Raw genomic sequence first — 18,325 nt, 5'->3', positions numbered from 1 at the left:
ACAAGACTTTGATCAGAATATCTCTGCAACCATTATCATGTCGTGTTAAATCTTATCCTTTATGTTATAAGTTGTTCACTCAACACACATTTCAAGTCGAGACGCACTGTGTTGAATCCCTCCTTGATCAACCTATTGGTGTTTAAAGCTATGTTCTTTCGACCTCTCCAAAAATGTTACCGCACCACCGGTGTCTGATCCTCCAAAAACGCGCTACTTTTGAAGGATCTGACATGCATTCCGCAACATTTTTAAAAAGTCTAAGCAACATCGGTTGAAAGTACATGCCAACAAGATTTAATAAAAGAAAACACTACACATTATTTTGGCTTGGCTTTGGCAAAAGTTGAACAAGCCTTTTCAGAAAAAAAAATTCTGCCTTTTGTAGCATCAACCGTCTGTTTCTTCCTCGAGAGCCCAGAAATAAAAAAATGCACCCAAATTATTTAATTTTGAACATCAAATGCCCTTATTCAAAAGGCATTGCTTCCAATGAAAGGGTTTAACAGTATTAGCCAAGAAAACAAAGGCAAAAGACAGATAATAAGCTCATTACTCCAAGAACCAATAATTGTTCCTCTGATATGTCGATCCTATATGACTACTATTAAGAGTTCTTGACATTTTTTTTCTAACTAAAACACTGTATGGAGAAGCAAATCCATAGAGAAACCAAAACATTGTGTAAAAACTGGGAAAACAAAACTGTCCAAAATGATCTGGATCTCTTTCAAACTTGTAACTCGTATTACTTCTCTATGAGAACATGTTAGTCCAATTGTCATTCTGCTGTATCTATGTGGCCTAGCATTTTTGCCGTTGGCCTCACCATTTGTCAGAAGTGAAATGCCAGTAAAGACTGGGTTTTTACCTTCAAAAATGCCGATGTCAATCTGCCAGTGAAAAAACTGCTTCCATTGTTAAAGGATGTCACGATTGTGTCTTTGTTTACGGGTGATGGACCTACCCATGCGAAGCCGTCGAGCTGTAAGTGAATCTAACAAAACCTCCACAGCATCTTCAAGTGCTTTAGCCTGTTTGTCCAATCCATAGGAAACAAAATTTGGAAGGTCATGCAGCTCATCGAGGAGGCCTATTGCTGCTGCTGCTGTACATGTACGATCCCATGATGGTTGGGGTCTGCACTTGGTCAAAACATAAGCCATGACTCATGAAAAGCCGAAGGGAAAGTATTAAAGATGAATGAGCCATCGCTGCAGATTTGGGATAACGGATCCTACCTGAGTTTATGCATCAAGGATGCTCCTGTGTTCAGCGTTATGCAAGGAATCTCCTCCTCACCCCACATTAACTTGTACCGTTCCTAATCATTAAACATCTCAGATCAACTGTTTGTCTTTGAGAAATTAATTCACATTTTCCAAACTCAAATGAATCCTAACATCAATGCAACTTTGGCATGACATGAGAAACTAAAGAACTGACGTGAATAATTCGTTGTATTAAGTTTTTACTCATTTGTATCCAACTAACAATCTTGTACTACACATACACGTGTCTCTCTTTTGTCTACCTTCTCTATTGCTAAAAGTTGAACCCAAGTATAACTTAATTTTCTTTGGGAGAAAAGGAGGTGGACAAAAATACGGCTGCCTTTGTTTGGTACAAGCAAGTTGATGAAGATGTTAATGATTTGCTCAGTCACTGCAATACCAATCGGTGTAATCTCTTTTTTGCAACTTCTAGTGCCCTTTAAAACATAACTTTTCACACATAAAAGACACAAGTATTCTGCAACTTTCGGCAGGTATGCAAGTTAATTATCTTATTCTTTTTCCTGATAAAGCTTCATTAACATATTTAAGTGGCTCTAACATGTAGAACTGCAATTGAAATTTGTGCATATAAGATAACTAACTTGAAAGCAACTAAAGTAATCACCTCAGTAGAGGCAGAACCTTTCCTAATGTCCTGTAATATAAGTACTTAAATCTAATTGGTTAAACCTCAACTTATTATTTATCATTCTTCTTTTTCTTTTTGACAATGTTAATGACAAGAAATTGTAAGTTAATAATGGAAATGGGATGTAAAATTAAGAGTTACATTTGCAGGCTGAAGTACCTTCAAACGGCTGAACATTGCACCCGAATTGCTCCACGTCCCATCAATTAGAATAAAATTCAAGGAATGGACTCCATCTGTCTACATATAGCAGCATAAACGTCAATACTCATACGATGGAAAATGAGAACATCACATAAACATGTTCACATGACTGATATGGGTTGAGCAGCAAAACTACAAGTCAAACTGCCATTATATGGAGCTATTATTGACAAACACATGTTCAGAAGAAACTGCATAGAACCATGAAGAAACATTCTTAATCTATAAACTACTTACAATTCCATGCCATTTAAGTCTTTTTCATTGTAATTTAGCCGGCCAGTAACTTTAGTCAAGGATAAGGGACGGATATCACAGAGGTAAAAGACCCCGCACCTCCAACCATAAGGTGGGAGTTTGAATTGCCAAGGGATCAAAACGCGAAAGGACCCCCCTCCTGAGCCCTAATTGGTTTTTCATTTTTTCTTCTGATGGAGGGGGGAGGGAGGGGGTGGGGGTGTGTGTGTGTGTGGAAGAGTGGAGTTCTTAGCCAACGTGATTTTAGCATTGATTAATTTGGCACAATGAATCTAGAAAATTAAGAAGATGACATTCAATTTCTTGTGGGTAACTCCATTGTTCTATTATGGGATTTGGAAGTCGATATCATTCCCTGAATAGCTTCCAGAGAAAAAAAGAGAAAGGGAAAACTAATGGCTCCTTTGTTCCTACTTTTGCTTCCCCTCAAACATCTTGTCGATTACAACTTAGCCATATTTCAAGTAAAAAGTTAGGATGGAGTACCATCTCAGGAAGGCATTCTACATGCACAAAAGAAAGGCCGGCCATGCTATCCTTGACAGAATTTGCTGGTGCGTTCTTGTTGGGATAAAGACACCAAACCTTGTCTTTTCCTGAAAATTATGTAAAATGCAAATCAAAAAGGCAGTTCCCTGGCAAGTTCTGATAGAAAGGTTGAAGATTAAATCAAGTAAAGCTTAATTTGTTAAAAAGTAAGAAACATGATATGTAACACTAAGTTGGCTCCATGAGCTATCTCCTCCTTTCATGCTACATAGATGGTATCAATTATAAGTGATGTATTATCTTAACATCTGAAAACTGGATAGAATTGTGATCATGTTCCCGTTACCATGAGTATTTAAACATTGTATCTTTTCAGTTTTTCCATTATCTAGCGTTCTTGAATGCATCATAGAAAATTATCCCAACAATTCCATAGTTGACTAACACAGTTAATAACTGAATTTTCCTCTTTGATGCTGTCAAGATATTGTCAGGAAGTTGACCAAAACAGAGAAAATTGTTAAACAATTAGGAGGGAGGAAGCTAACAAAAGGCTGGAAACTTTTTCTACTAACGTAGACTGTTGAAGATACGGTGATCCAAGAATGAGATTATCGTGACTCATGCATGTTAGAAACAGACCACCCAACCACTTACTTACTTGAAGTAATTTACATGCTTAATGGCTTAAACTAATAGTTTATCAAGAAACCTCAATTCTGTCTTAACCCTTGCATGCGAAACACATGCTTACGAAGTCCAATTTGGTTAATTACATCTATTGTTTTCGTATTTGTTAGTTACATATTGTATGAGATTTTGCTATTTAGACTTAATTTTTAGTTTTGATACCACATGTTTTGGGGCAGACAGAGTCCCACATACAAGAGCACAACCCCTCACCTTCTTGGCTCAATTACATAACAATTTTGTATCATTTTACGCACCACAGCAAGTTGTGTACTACAAGATTTTGTAACAAGCGGCCTTTTCACATAAAAGACAAGCATACACTTTAGGAATCATGTGAAGGTTATGAGCACACTCAGACGGCTTCAAGACTTATGCTTGGACATACGCTACAGATATTTCATCATGGTAGAGTATTAAATTGGTGAACAAATTTAAAAACAAATGAAAACCTGCAAGCTTGAGTGCATCCCACATCATTTCCTCATGTTCAGCTATTCCATAAAGACACAAATTAGCAGCCTGGACGCCAAATACTTGCCACAACAACTTCCCTGTGTTATTTTGTCGCAAAAAATCCTGCAAAACATAAAAAATCATGAATTATGGATCATTTATGTAAAAAAGAAGAAGTGAGTGAAAAATGTAAGAAAATGAAAGGTAGGTTTTAATGAGGAAAAAAAAAGGAAAGATGAAGACGGATAGTAAATTTTGTACCTTTGGGTGCATGTACAACCAAAACCGTATCCGATTCCAAAGAGGACATGTAATAAGTTTTGAGCACATACAATCCTCCGAGGGAAGCCAACACTTGAGAATTCAAAACAGAACCAAAACCAAATTCTAAACCATCAAAACCTATTCGTTTGTGCAAAAAAAAGACAACTTTTCTAAGGGACCATCTGCAGATAACAGCAATATTTCATGCTTTAATGCAGAAAAGATCCCACATACAAGAATAAAAATGTGAAACAACCCTGATTTGATGAGCAAATGTTTACCTTCTGACAAAGGTAACCCCTACTTCCAAGCACACGACATGCAATTTGTCGAGCTGAAAAGAACTGGAGTTTCTGTTGAGAATCACCTAAAGATTGATATTTCGCTCTATGCTTTTTATCCTCTTGCACCTTGAAGTCACCCTAAAAATCGGATCAGATCAGAGTTATGAGCTAATAAAGGGCAATTAGTTACTTTTTGATCAGTTAAAGCACAAGTAAAATTTAAAGAGGTGAAACAAGTCTGAAGTAGAGAAATGAAGTTCCTTATTAACGATAGGTAATTGCTATCAGCAAGAGTTTATAAGATTATCAATTATCACATCTGACAGAGGGTGCAAATAGCACACAAAGAGGATGTAGTGAGAGAAGATACCCTAAAATAGGTTAGTCGTGTCTTATGCAAACCTCCTGGTGGACCAGTTTTAAGGTGTGAAAATACAATGACTGTTAGTGATAAAAATGGATGCGGTAGAATAAAAATGACGTGAAGAAAATTGGCCTGAAAGGATCTAAAATATCCCATAAGCAATGCAAACCTGATTAAGAACATAACACAAAGAAAGCATAGGACCTCTATAAGTGATACCAAATACAAAACACTTGTATACATAGAGAGGGATAAACTTATATAACCCAGTAGTATAAGTGTGCGATTTAGATAAACTCTAAATTGCCTTAAAGGAAAATGTTTAAATTGAAATTAAACAGACACAAGCAGACCACAATACCCTTTTTTTTTTTTTTTTTTAAAAATGAAGCAGTTGAGTTGACTACAATACCTAGAATAAAATAGACTTGAATAAGGCATAACAGATTTAGATGATTCATATAGCTGACCCCAACGGACTGGAGATTAAGGCGTAGATAGTTGATGCTGATTAATATTGTTGCAAAATATGAGAACGGTTTGCTTCAAGCAATTTGATAATTATCTTATATCAACCAGTTCAACTACTGCTGAATAAAAGGGTAAATAGGAAAGCAGTTCTACAAACGGCAGATAACAGTAAGTCAAGTAGTGACATTCAGTATTTCTATGTTTAGCATTGATAAAAACGTTTCATAGAACGTATGGCGCACATTAGGAACCATCCTTGTGTAGAAGTAAGCAGTCAAAAATTACAAATTCACATCGCACAGCTAAGATTATCTTTTTTTTTCTGACATAGAGAAGCCATCATAATTTGGATTAACAACATTCAATTTTCAGAAAACGCCCGTCTTATGATTAGACTAATGAAAATATAAGCAACCATCTTTTCTTTTATTCTAATGTCGAATCAGGATCAACTAGGACAGAACTAAAGCATTGGGTCGAACTCTTCTTTGGTATCAAGATAATAGCTATGACCTGTGAAGTTCTCTTTTTTTTTGTGTGTGTTTTCACCAAAGCATCCAAATACACAAAGTTGCAAACCAGTCATTTCCATATTCTCCCCAAGTGTCAGCAACACAGTTAATCTGAAACAATAATGCAGAATGTCCAAGTACAACTTCCATTGACCAAAACTGAAAATGTAAGCTAAATTGAATTAGATCAACTTAATATTTTAAAATTAAAATTTAGATATTCAAAACTTACACGAGAAGTACTAAAAGTCAATTCTTCTAATGTCAATACGACGGAAAAATACATTGTAAATGATTGATCAAAGTTTACATAGTTTGAATCTTGAAAAACCAAAAGTGGCGCATAAGTTCTAACAGAGGGAGTATTTGGATACCATTTATTCAAAATAAGTAATTAGAACATTTAACAGTCATGCTACAAACCCCCACATTCTTTTTTTGGGACAAATTGGAGTAAAAAGGGAAACAAGAACGAAAAAAAATCATATTTTTTTACCGAGAGTTTGCCATGATTGCCACCAAAAACCATGTCAGCATCAACATGTTTCTCTAAAAGATTCAAGTCATCAACAACCTGAGTAACCATAGCAGGTACAGTTGATGTTGTCCCCCAACCCCTCCATTCTTCAACACTAATTGCAGCTTCACCATTGTGGGGTTCTCTTGAAGTAGAAACACAAGAATGATCTGCAGTTGTTGCTGTAGAGAAGAGTTTTGAGGATTCCATGGAAATAATGGTGTTGTTGCAGAAATGTTGAAGAGGAAAATGGAAAGAGCTAATGAAGCTCAAGGGTCTTGTTGAAAACATCAGCATTGTGCTCAGTTAGTGGTGGGTGAAATCTAAGCCCAATTCATTTTAGATTCTCTAGAAAAAGTTTCTACTTACCATTTTGGGCTTCATAAGTTCATTGGGCTTGATAGTGGATACGGTGCATTTAGCCCAACCTGTAAATGGATATTAGCCCAATAAAAGTTATATTACGTAAAAATTTGGGGAACTTACATAAATATACCCTTTTGGTCAACTAGTTTACCAAATATTGCCGAAAGTATACACTACCTATACATTTAGGTTGAATATGTTGTGTATAGGTAAGTGTATACGCGCGCGCGCGCACACACACATATATATAGTATATGTATATGTAGTATAAACTATACATTACCTACACACTGGTACATATTTTGTAACCTAGATGGCTGCCCGGTATTTGGCTGTAATTTTTTTTTTCCTATAAATTTCACCAGGCACCTATTTGCTTGCTCTCATTTAACTTGTATCCATTTTTTTCCAGAATGTTTAACTGATGCCAAAATATAGGTACATCAGACAAAACTTCCTTAACGCTTTTCCTCCTCATGTTGTTTCTTCTTCTTCTTCTTCTTCTTAGTTGTTGTACAATATTACTTTTCAAACTTATAGCAATTGAAGTTATAATGTTTTGATTAAGTGAGTCTTGAATTTCGAATATGAAAAGTAAGTTTAAATCAAATGGTATTTGTTAGAAAAGCTTTGAAAACGAAAATTCTTGTAGTCTTTATGATATATGGAACTTCATCGTGACCGATATTGTTGCAAAATGAATTTATTAGATTTGCTGATATTTTGACAAATTGATGATTGAGTTTGTTCTCAATGATATATGGAACTTCGTCGAATCCAAAGTCTAAAACCAACAATTCATTTTGGATTCTATGCAAAAGCTCCTCCTTACCATTTTGGGCCTCCAAAGTACATTGGGCTTGTTAGATGGTGGTGTAATTAGCCCTGATAAATGGATATGCTGCTATTAGGCCAAGCCGAAACTATACTCCATGTTCCATTTATTACATTTTTCTTGTACATCATTGACCAATAGTATATTCCACAAACTCTACCCTATTGGTTCCTTTTCAATTTACCACTGATAAATACACAAAACAGTAGAAATGGGTTCTATGCCACAACTATCGCCCAATATTTATATAGTATTAAGATGATATTTTTTGTCCCTTGTTTCTAAATTGGAAACCAGTGTCAAAGATTGTATATTCAATTTTCTTCACTTAAAAATTAGTAAAAATACAATAAAAAAATGTTATTAATTATTATAACGTTTGGTTGTTTTCCTCATAAATAATAGTATAAGTTATACGGAAATTTATGTATTATTGTATAGATCATACATTACTACATTACTAATCATTGAATTGCAATTCCTACTATAATACCTACAATATTAATCCCTACATAACTTGTCTCTGGACAAACGATCCCTTAAGAATAGTTTAGTTTGAGGTCTTGGTGAAATATACATGCTAATTTAAGGCCCCGTTTGTCCATAGAAACCAAAAAAAAAAATTCACTTTTTTTGGAATTTTGGAGTTGGAGTTGTGTTTGGCCATAGTTTTTGGTGAAATGTAGTTGTAAAAAAGTGAAAAAAGTGAAATTTTTTTGGAAAACAAGTTTTTTGAGATTTGGTATTCCGGAATACAACTTCAAGTTGTATTCGGAATTTTCATGGCCAAATCTTTGATTCCGAAAAAAAGTAAAAAAAAATTCCGGAATAAAGTGAATAATTTTTATGGTCAAACGGGGGCTTAATGTGTTCCATTCTTTCCGTTCATGAAAAAATTTCATTATCCTTTGCATAAGAAACACTTACTCAATGACTTTATTCTAGGGAAATTTACCTTATTTGCCCATGCGGTCTAAATATTACTCGAAAATATCTATTTAAAAAAAATACTACACTGCATACTTATTTAAATAAGATATTTACAAAATTCAGTAAGTATATATGCAGTTGTATGCCTTCAAGATGTGCAATTCATTATTTTGTGTACCATTAAATAGCGTGAATCAACTATTTTTATCGTATTTTGTATACATTCTTTGTCCATTAAAGCCAATCATCTTTGCTCTTTATTCTATAACAGTGTGTTATACAGTTTACTAAAGTATTAATGGCCAGGAAAAAATTATTTTAGTGTTTAAATAATAGATGCAACTAAAGATTAGACGCAAATTAAACTATATCCGAATTCGAAATGCATAGCACGGGCAAACCTCATCTAGTATATATGAATGTTACACATTTTGTCCAGTCCAATTGAAATTCTTATATCTAATGAAATTACGTGCAACTCACATGTCTTTCTTTCTTCTTCTTCTTCTTCCTTTTTTTTTTTGTTTTTTTATTGTTTTTTTTGTTTTGGTCTTTCGAAAAACAACTTATCACATATAACTGATATGACGGTTATTCCTAATTACTCTGGAACCTTAATTGTGATAATGGAAAACCATAATGGAGTTTTTGTATAACATTCACTCCTAAATTCAAATGTATCATCCAACCACAACCTACGATTTTGGAAGCACCTCCAAAGGATGTGGTTGTGGTGAAGCGGATGGTGTTGTTCCTCCATTAATTTGAGGTTTCGGGTTCGAGTTCTGGGTTGAAAAAATCCTTAGTAAAGTGTTCCCCGACAAAACATATAAAACGTGAACCGGAATAGTTGGACTAGTCGGGTAAAATACGACTATTTAAAAAATCAAAATAAAAAAGATTTTGGAGGCTAGTGTAGTATTTGACAAGCCGAGGGATATTCATCATTTGTTGTTGGGCTAAAATGATTTAAAAATACTCTTAATATAGTGTGATATTGTCTATTTTGAGCCAAACCCATTTTGAGCCAAATCCACACAGTTATCCTCAAAAGCCCTCACACTATTAAGAGTATTCAATTTTAAAAGACAAATTTACCGGTGTGGGACTTTGTTTGCACACCCAACATCTTCATCACCTGATCCTCCATTTTTTTTTTGTTTCGCATCCAATGTTCGATATTTGTAGTGGGGCTCAACTAATTTTGAATTTGGGCCGTAAAAATTTGGGGTAAATAGTTGGGGAAAGAATGTCGTTGCCCCTAAAAATAAAATAATTACCCGCCCTTACCTCACTTACTTTCATGCCCTCAAACTATTTATCCGAAATGCCCCCAAAATTGTGATACCAACATGGTATCACTCGTCTCTTATACACTTTATAATGGTATCATAGAGGACTTTTTTCATCTCTTCAAAAACACTCATCAACTCTCTATGAAACTCGATATATATATATATATATATATATATATATATATATATATATATATATATCATACGACATTGTATTTTGAGGATCATGTTCATTTATTCAATAAACACACAATCCTAAAAAAAAAAAGTTTCTACTTACCATTTTGGGCTTCATAAGATCATTGGGCTTGATAGATGGATATGGTGCATTTAGCCCAACCTATAATTGGATATTAGCCCAATAAAAGTTATATTACGTAAAAATTTGGGGAACTTACATAAATATACCCTTTGGTCAACTAGTTTACCAAACATTGCCGAAGTATACACTACCTATACATTTCGGTTGAATATGTTGTGTATAGGTAAGTGTATACGCGCGCGCGCACACACACACACATATAAATAGTATATGTATATGTAGTATAAACTATACATTACATTACATAAATGGTACATATTTTGTAACCTAGATTTTTTGAAATTTGTTTGTAATTTTTTTTTCTTTTCTATAAATTTCACGAGTGCACCTATTTTCTTGCTCTCATTTAACTTGTATCCATTTTTTTAAGTTAATGTTTAACCGATGCCAAAATATAGGTACATGACAAAACTTCCTTAACGCTTTTCCTCCAAATTATGTTGTTTCTCTCCTTCTTCTTCTTAGTTGTTGTACAATATTACTTTTCAAACTTATAGCAATTGAAGTTATAATGTTTTGAATAAGTGAGTCTTGAATTTCGAATATGAAAAGTAAGTTTAAATCAAATGGTATTTGTTAGAAAAGCTTTGAAAACGAAAATTCTTGTAGTCTTTATGATATATGGAACTTCATCGTGACCGATATTGTTGCAAAATGAATTTATTAGATTTTTGATATTTTGACAAATTGATGATTGATTTTGTTCTCAATGATATATGGAACTTTCGTCGAATCCAAAGTCTAAAACCAACAATTCATTTTGGATTCTATGCAAAAGCTCCTCCTTACCATTTTGGGCCTCCAAACTACATTGGGCTTGTTAGATGGTGGTGTAATTAGCCCTGATAAATGGATATGCTGCTATTAGGCCAAGCCGAAACTATAATCCATGTTCCATTTATTACATTTTTCTTGTACATCATTGACCAATAGTATATTCCACAAACTCTACCCTATTGGTTCCTTTTCAATTTACCACTGATAAGTACACAAAACAGTAGAAATGGGTTCTATGCCACAACTATCGCCCAATATTTACATAGTATTAAGATGATATTTTTTGTCCTTGGATTCTAAATTGGAAATCAATGTCAAAGATTGTATATTCAGTTTTCTTCACTTAAAAATTAGTAAAAATACAATAAAAAATGTTATTAATTATTATAACGTTTGGTTGTTTTCCTCATAAATAATAGTATAAGTTATACGGAAATTTATGTATTATTGTATAGATCATACATTACTACATTACTAATCATTGAATTACAATTCCTACTATAATACCTACAATATTAATCCTACATACTTGTCTACGGACAACACGATCCCTTAAGAATAGTTTAGTTTGAGGTCTTGGTGAAATATACATGCTAATTTAAGGCCCCGTTTGTCCATAGAAACCAAAAAAAAAAAAAATCACTTTTTTTGGAATTTTGGAGTTGGAGTTGTGTTTGGCCATAGTTTTTGAAATTGTAGTTTTTGGTGAAATGTAGTTGTAAAAAAGTGAAATTCTTTTTGGAAAATAAGTTTTTTGAGTTTTTGGTATTCCGGAATACAACTTCAAGTTGTATTCAGAATTTTCATGGCCAAATGCTGATTCTCAAAAAAAGTGAAAAAGTTTTTTGGAATAAAGTGAATAATTTTTATGGTCAAACGGGGGCTTAACGTGTTCCATTCTTTCCGTTCATGAAAAAATTTCATTATCCTTTGCATAAGAAACACTTACTCAATGACTTTATTCTAGGGAAATTTACCTTATTTGCCCATGCGGTCTAAATATTACTCGAAAAATATCTATTTAAAAAAAATACTACACTGCATACTTATTTAAATAAGATATTTACAAAATCCAGTAAGTATATGTGCAGTTGTATGCCTTCAAGATGTGCAATTCATTATTTTGTGTACCATTAAATAGCGTGAATCAACTATTTTTATCGTATTTTGTATACATTGCTGTCCATTAAAGACAATCATCTTTGCTCTTTATTCTATAACAGTGTGTTATACAGTTTACTAAAGTATTAATGGCCAGGAAAAAATTATTTTAGTGTTTAAATAATCGGAAAATGCCAAAATTTATCGAACTTTAAAAAATAGTTCATTCATACCCTTCGTTATACTTTATATACACATTATCATACCATTATCTATGGGGTCAATTATAGCTTGTGTCTAATGGTTATGCATCAAGATTCAAAAAATTATTTTACCCTCAAATAATTTTTTCATAAAATAACCCAAAAACTTGAAACCAAACTAATACGGAAATTTTTATTTTTTTTTGCTAGAAAAATTATCGTATTAGTTTTGTTGGAAAAAAATTTTAAGTTCGATTGGGTTATTTTGTATCAAAGTTGAAATAATACAATGTTGATTGTAGTTGTATTATAATTGACCCCATATTTTGTTATATACATTATAAAGTATAACTTTAGGGTCCTGGATACTATTTTTAAAAAAAAAAAAGGGGTAATTTTTTTTTTTCCGTTAAATAATAGATGCAACTAAAGATTAGATGCAAATTAAACTATATCCGAATTCGAAATGCATAGCACGGGCAAACCTCATCTAGTATATATGAATGTTATCCAATCCAATTGAAATTCTTATATCTAATGAAATTATGTGCAACTCACATGTCTTTCTTTCTTCTTTTTTTTTTTTTTTTGGTCTTTCGAGAAACAACTTATCACATATAACTGACATGACGGTTATTCCTAATTACTCTAGAACCTTAATTGTGATAATGGAAAACCATAATGGAGTTTTTGTATAACATTCACTCCTAAATTCAAATGTATCATCCAATCACAACCTAAGATTTTGGAAGCACCTCCAAAGGATGTGGTTGTGGTGAAGCGGATGGTGTTGTTCCTCCATTAATTAAAGGTTTCAGGTTCGAGTTCTGGGTAGGAAAAATCCTTAATAGGGAGTGTTTCCCCTGAATGGATATGCGCGTGAATGAGTAGTTGGACTATATATAATTTTAACCGAGTGGAAAATCAAAATAAAAAAAGATTTTGGAGGCTAGTGTAGTATTTGACAAGCCGAGGGATATTCATCATTTGTTGTTGGGCTAAAATGATTTAAAAATACTCTTAATACAGTGTGATATTGTCCATTTTGAGCCAAACCCACACGGTTATCCTCAAAAGCCCTCACACTATTAAGAGTATTCAACACTTTTTTCTTTTCAGCTACCAGTGTGGCACTTTGTTTGCACACCCAACATATTCATCACCTGATCCTCCATTTTTTTTTTGTTTCGCATCCAATGTTCGATATCTGTAGTGGGGCCCAACTAATTTTGAATTTGGGCCATAAAATTTTGGGGTAAATAGTTGGGGAAAGAATGTTTTTAAAAAAATAAAATAATTACAACAAAAAAAAAATCAAACTATTTATCAGAAATGCCCCCAAAATTGTGATACCAACATGGTATCACTAAATTTCTTATACACCATAATGGTATGGGACTTTTTTTCATTTCTTCAAAAACACTCATCAACTCTCTATGAAACTCTTATGATATATATATCATACTGACATTATATCATTGAGGATCATGTTCATTTATTCAATAAACACACAATCCTAAAAAAAATAAAAAATCTCTATGGTGTTATCATCTTATATACATATACTAAGATTGTATCATAGAGGATTATTTCGAATCCTTCAACGTTGAAAGAAAACTCCCTCCAGTCTTCCATGATGCCGAGAATATATAAAAAAAGAGAGATGGTATCGCTGAAAAGGTTTCCAAATGAGATAACTATCTTTTCTATTAAATGTACGTCATCATGGATATAAATAAATTGTGATTCAATAAGATATTCATGTTAGTTCTCTATAATACTAAGCGATATAAATATCGCGATAGTAGGGAGGAAGAGTTTTGGGTGAGGGGGTAGTCGGATAAATACAAAAATGGGTTTTGAGCCAAATTAGTTAGGAAGGGGCATGGGCGGATAAATATTTTACATTTTAGGGACATTTTGTGTGGTTTTTCTTAAAGTGTTTCTTAATAAAGGCTTAACATCGCATGGTTCAACTCTACAACCTGTTTATTGATGAAAGTACTTACCACAATTTTTGGTTAGATCCTGTTGTACTTTCTAGAACTATGGAGAAGCTACAGACCAAATTATTGGGCACATGTTATCATTTGCCATCGAATTCTAAATTGAATTTTTAAATTCTGAACTCCGTGGCCGACATTTAAGATAAGCAACGAAGAAGTTTATTATATTGAGTAATACAAATATGATTATTCTTTGCACTGTACCACAATAGAAGTCTTTGTTACATTGCGCTAAAGTCATTATTGAAGTGTGTTAAATTCTTGTTATCAAAGGACATATCCAGACCAAAATTGATTTTAAGGCATTTAATTCTCAAAATATATTCTTCATTCTTTTCTTCCTGCTCCCAATTAGTTTTCTTTTTCCTATTCTTTGTATCCCTTGGGGATCAAAAGGGTTGGAGTTGGACCAGCAGGAGCACTACAAGAGGTCACGAGCTAAATGGCCAGAACCAACTGTCCTTAAATCAACGTCCTTTTAATAGATTAGTTATTCTGTTATCAACCCAAGTCAATGAGAAAGACTTTATTTTATTTTTCTAATTCTTTGAAATAACAATATGATTTAATTGGATATTGCAACATAGTTGAATCCAGCAAATAATTCGAAGAGTGACTTCAAGAATAATTCTTTACTCTGTCGGCGAGGTTACTAATTATTTCATCTCCGTGATCCATTTAATTCGCAAAACTACTTCAATCCATTGATTTTCATAAAAATGTATATACGATTTTGTTAGTTTTTCAAGTAATAGTTTAGTCTTGATTTTCAGAAAATAAAATCTATTTATAAAGGAAAAAAAAATGTTATTTTCAATTTTTTTTGGATTAGTTTGAGTTTGTGTATTGACAATATGTAATACTTATCTCACCATCATGCTAATTAACCTAACAAGCTTGATTGAGTAAAATAAAATTTGGACTAAATAGTTTACTATAACATATCAAATTATACTTACTATGATGGGATAATTGCACTTTTGGTCCCCTAAGGTCCTTGTTATATATAATTGAGCACATATAATCTCCAATTAATTGTAATGCGCACATTTGATCCTTATACTTACGAATTTTCACAAATTTGATGACTTGTTAAGTACTGTTAAACTATTCAAATTTAATTATTCATTAGCTATGTTAAATTTATGTTGTTGCTCTATATTTTTTAGGATAATTAGTTCTAAAAATCGTCTAAATATAAGATGTTGTCTATATAAAGAGACCACAACCACACATTTTAAAAAAATAGATAAAGATCAAATGTGCTTAGCAAATATCAAAAGGGTCAATATCAGAGTTCACCAATATGAACCAAAGTGCTATTATCCCTTCTATATAAATTCATGCATAAAATTTTGATTTAACCTTTGAAAACAACAAAAAGATAGAGCACTTCTATGTTTCATCTATAACTTTTCTCTTATGCATAGTACTTTATGTACATGTCATAATTTTCAAAAATAGACAAATAGATCAAGAACGTCAGTTTTATTTTGTGGTGAACTCAGACTAAAAAAACCTTGTGGTGACTGGTGAGGATCTCATATTTGTGATTGATGGACAAAGCGATCATGACAAGCAGAGGCGGACCCACATGAAAGGGTGGGAGTGCGCGTGCACTCGTTAGCTTCAGAAAAAAAATTATGTATATATATGTGTATATATCTTGAGAAATTAGTATATATTTAATTGTCTTGACTCTAACAAACGAAAGTGTCTTTGGGCATGTTGAGCTATTAACGGGGGGGCTTTCCCTTACATGTCAGGATCGAACCTTAGAATGTCACTTTTAATTATATTTTTGAGCTATTTTTAGGAAAACAATAAGCGTTAAGTGAGCTCGCCTGGCATTCGAACCCTAGTTAGCACATATTCACCCTTTGCACCGAGCTATTTATTTCATTTCGTTTCAGCGCGTGTTAAATTTTATTTATTACTAAACAATCATATTTGACCTATATACTTGTTTTTCCTTACTACTATGTTAGTGGCCAACATGGCGGTATTATAAAGTCGTCATTAAAACTTTTTTTTGGCGTTTATGTTAAGGTAATGATCTTTTTTGCACCGTCTTAAAACCCTGGTCCGCCTACGATGACAAGTCAATTTCATTTATTTTAGTCTTGATACGTTCATTTGCCACCAAATTCTAACACCTAAGCAAGAAAAGTATAAATTTAAAATTTCAAGAAATAGCATCCACTCGTATATAATTTAGTATCAGATATCTAGAAGGGCGTCAAGTTAGTTTTGGTTTATTGTCCTTCATTTTATCAAATAGGCCACGTAACTCAAATTTTAAGAAACTTCTTACGTTTGCTGATTTTTCTATATATATATATATATATATATATAAATTTTAAGAAACTTCTTACGTTTGTTGATTTTTCTTTCTTTAGAGTAAGAACAATTTTGTACACCTCATTTTTTTCTATATTAATCCATTGTCAAAGAGGTTGTCACGACTGAAAATGGGGAAAGATCCTGCTGTTTTGTGCGTAAGCTAAAATGTCAGCTCATATTCTACAGGAATTAGGGGTGTACATGGATTGCGTTAGTTCGGGTTTTTTAAATACCAAACCAAACTTATTACATCGGGTTTTTAAAATATCAAACCAAACTAATTACATCAGGTTTTTAAATCTATAAACCAAACCAAACCAAACTAACAAAGTCGGTTTTTTCGATCGATGATTTTCTCGGTTTTTCGGGTTGCTTGGGTTTTTCGGGTTTTTTTTGGATAAAGTGGACTTTTTACAAAACATATAAATTGGCCATTTCAAATACTTCTTTAGTCTTAGTAAGATTATCTAATTAAGATATTATTTAAGAAAATAACACAAAATGTGAGATAGGAGATGACATTGTACTAAAATATTCAATAACAAAAAAGTAACGAGAAAATCACATAAAATAAAATGATCATAATTTAAAAGTACTAAGTCATGCTCTAATAAATACGGCTAATTTATAAGGCATAATATTTATAAATTACATTATAAATAAACATTTTTGTGTATAATTTTTTTTTGAAATTTTATATATGTAATGTCGAGTTGGTTTGGTTCGGTTCGGTTCGGTTTGACTTTTTTTAGTTAAAACCAAAACCAAACCAAACCAATAAGTCGTTTTTTCTTTCTAAACCCAAACCTAGTCAAACCAAATCACTAGTCGAGTTTTTTTCTCGATTTGATTCGGATTGTCGGTTTGGTGCGGTTGTCGGTTTTCTTTGTCACCCCTAACGTAAAAGTATCAATATAGATGGAGAAAATGATTTCCTATAATCAATTACAATTCGAACAAAAAGGAAAATAAAGTTATAAGTTATAAAGATATCATGAATTTATTAACTGATCATGGGTGTTATTTTTTACCATTTTTTCCTGAAAAGAGTGATATAATTAATTAAATAGCATTTGTACACAAAACTATATCTATGTAGAAGCTTCGAATAGAGTCCGGAGCCTAAATGGCATAAATTTGCCACAAAAAAACCAAAATGGTATGCCTTTTTTTTTTCAAACCAAAATGGGTATTTCGTTGGATAACCAACGAATACCCGCATCTTCTTGTTCATGCCCGAATTATTTCGGTCAAATTTTTTTTTTTTTTAATTTTGGTGCATTTCGTGAAATGTTCTTAAATGGCATTAAAATTTTTTTTTTAATTTCGTTTATACAAAAAACGAAAGTAAAAATAAAAATATTTTTGGCCTATTTCGTTTTTGATCCAACGAAATAGGACAAATTTTTTTTTTTTTTTAATATATTTATATATATATATATAAATATATATATATATATATATATATATATATATATATATATATATATATATATAAAATGTTACTCATTATTATTTTATATGTTTAAGTAAAAGTTCGGCAGCGGACTTTTAGTTGTGTTTAAGTAAAACCGTGAGCCACTTTTAGTTATTCATACATTAAACATGGTATTGCGAAAGCTATAAGATTTTATTATACGACCAAACACGTAATGTTGATAGCAAGCTTATTTATTACAACATTTTTATTCAACATAAGGTCAATATTTAAT

The 18,325-nt window shown here is 32.5% G+C and overlaps 1 protein-coding gene across 2 annotated transcripts; it reads right to left on the bottom strand.

Moving 5' to 3' along the window:
- Positions 1–530: 530 nt before the first annotated feature.
- On the bottom strand, positions 531–6,752 carry LOC132035936 (uncharacterized). Of its 2 annotated transcripts, XM_059426115.1 has the most exons (9): positions 6,415–6,752; positions 4,569–4,709; positions 4,285–4,377; positions 4,020–4,146; positions 2,875–2,984; positions 2,086–2,166; positions 1,242–1,324; positions 968–1,140; positions 531–871 (listed from the first exon to the last, which is right to left on the bottom strand). In XM_059426115.1, exons 1-9 carry the CDS (start codon positions 6,730–6,732, stop codon positions 636–638), a joined length of 1,362 nt encoding a protein of 453 aa, XP_059282098.1. In that variant the 5' UTR covers positions 6,733–6,752; the 3' UTR covers positions 531–635. The 2 variants fall into 2 exon arrangements, with proteins under 2 accessions (XP_059282098.1, XP_059282099.1); XM_059426116.1 differs by having other exon boundaries at positions 797–1,140.
- Between the last annotated feature and the right edge of the window lie 11,573 nt (positions 6,753–18,325).

This window comes from Lycium ferocissimum, chromosome 11 (assembly GCF_029784015.1).
Source record: "Lycium ferocissimum isolate CSIRO_LF1 chromosome 11, AGI_CSIRO_Lferr_CH_V1, whole genome shotgun sequence".
Taxonomy (NCBI): domain Eukaryota; kingdom Viridiplantae; phylum Streptophyta; class Magnoliopsida; order Solanales; family Solanaceae; genus Lycium; species Lycium ferocissimum.
Note: the sequence above shows the minus strand (reverse complement) of the source record. Positions and strands in the feature narration are given on the sequence as shown.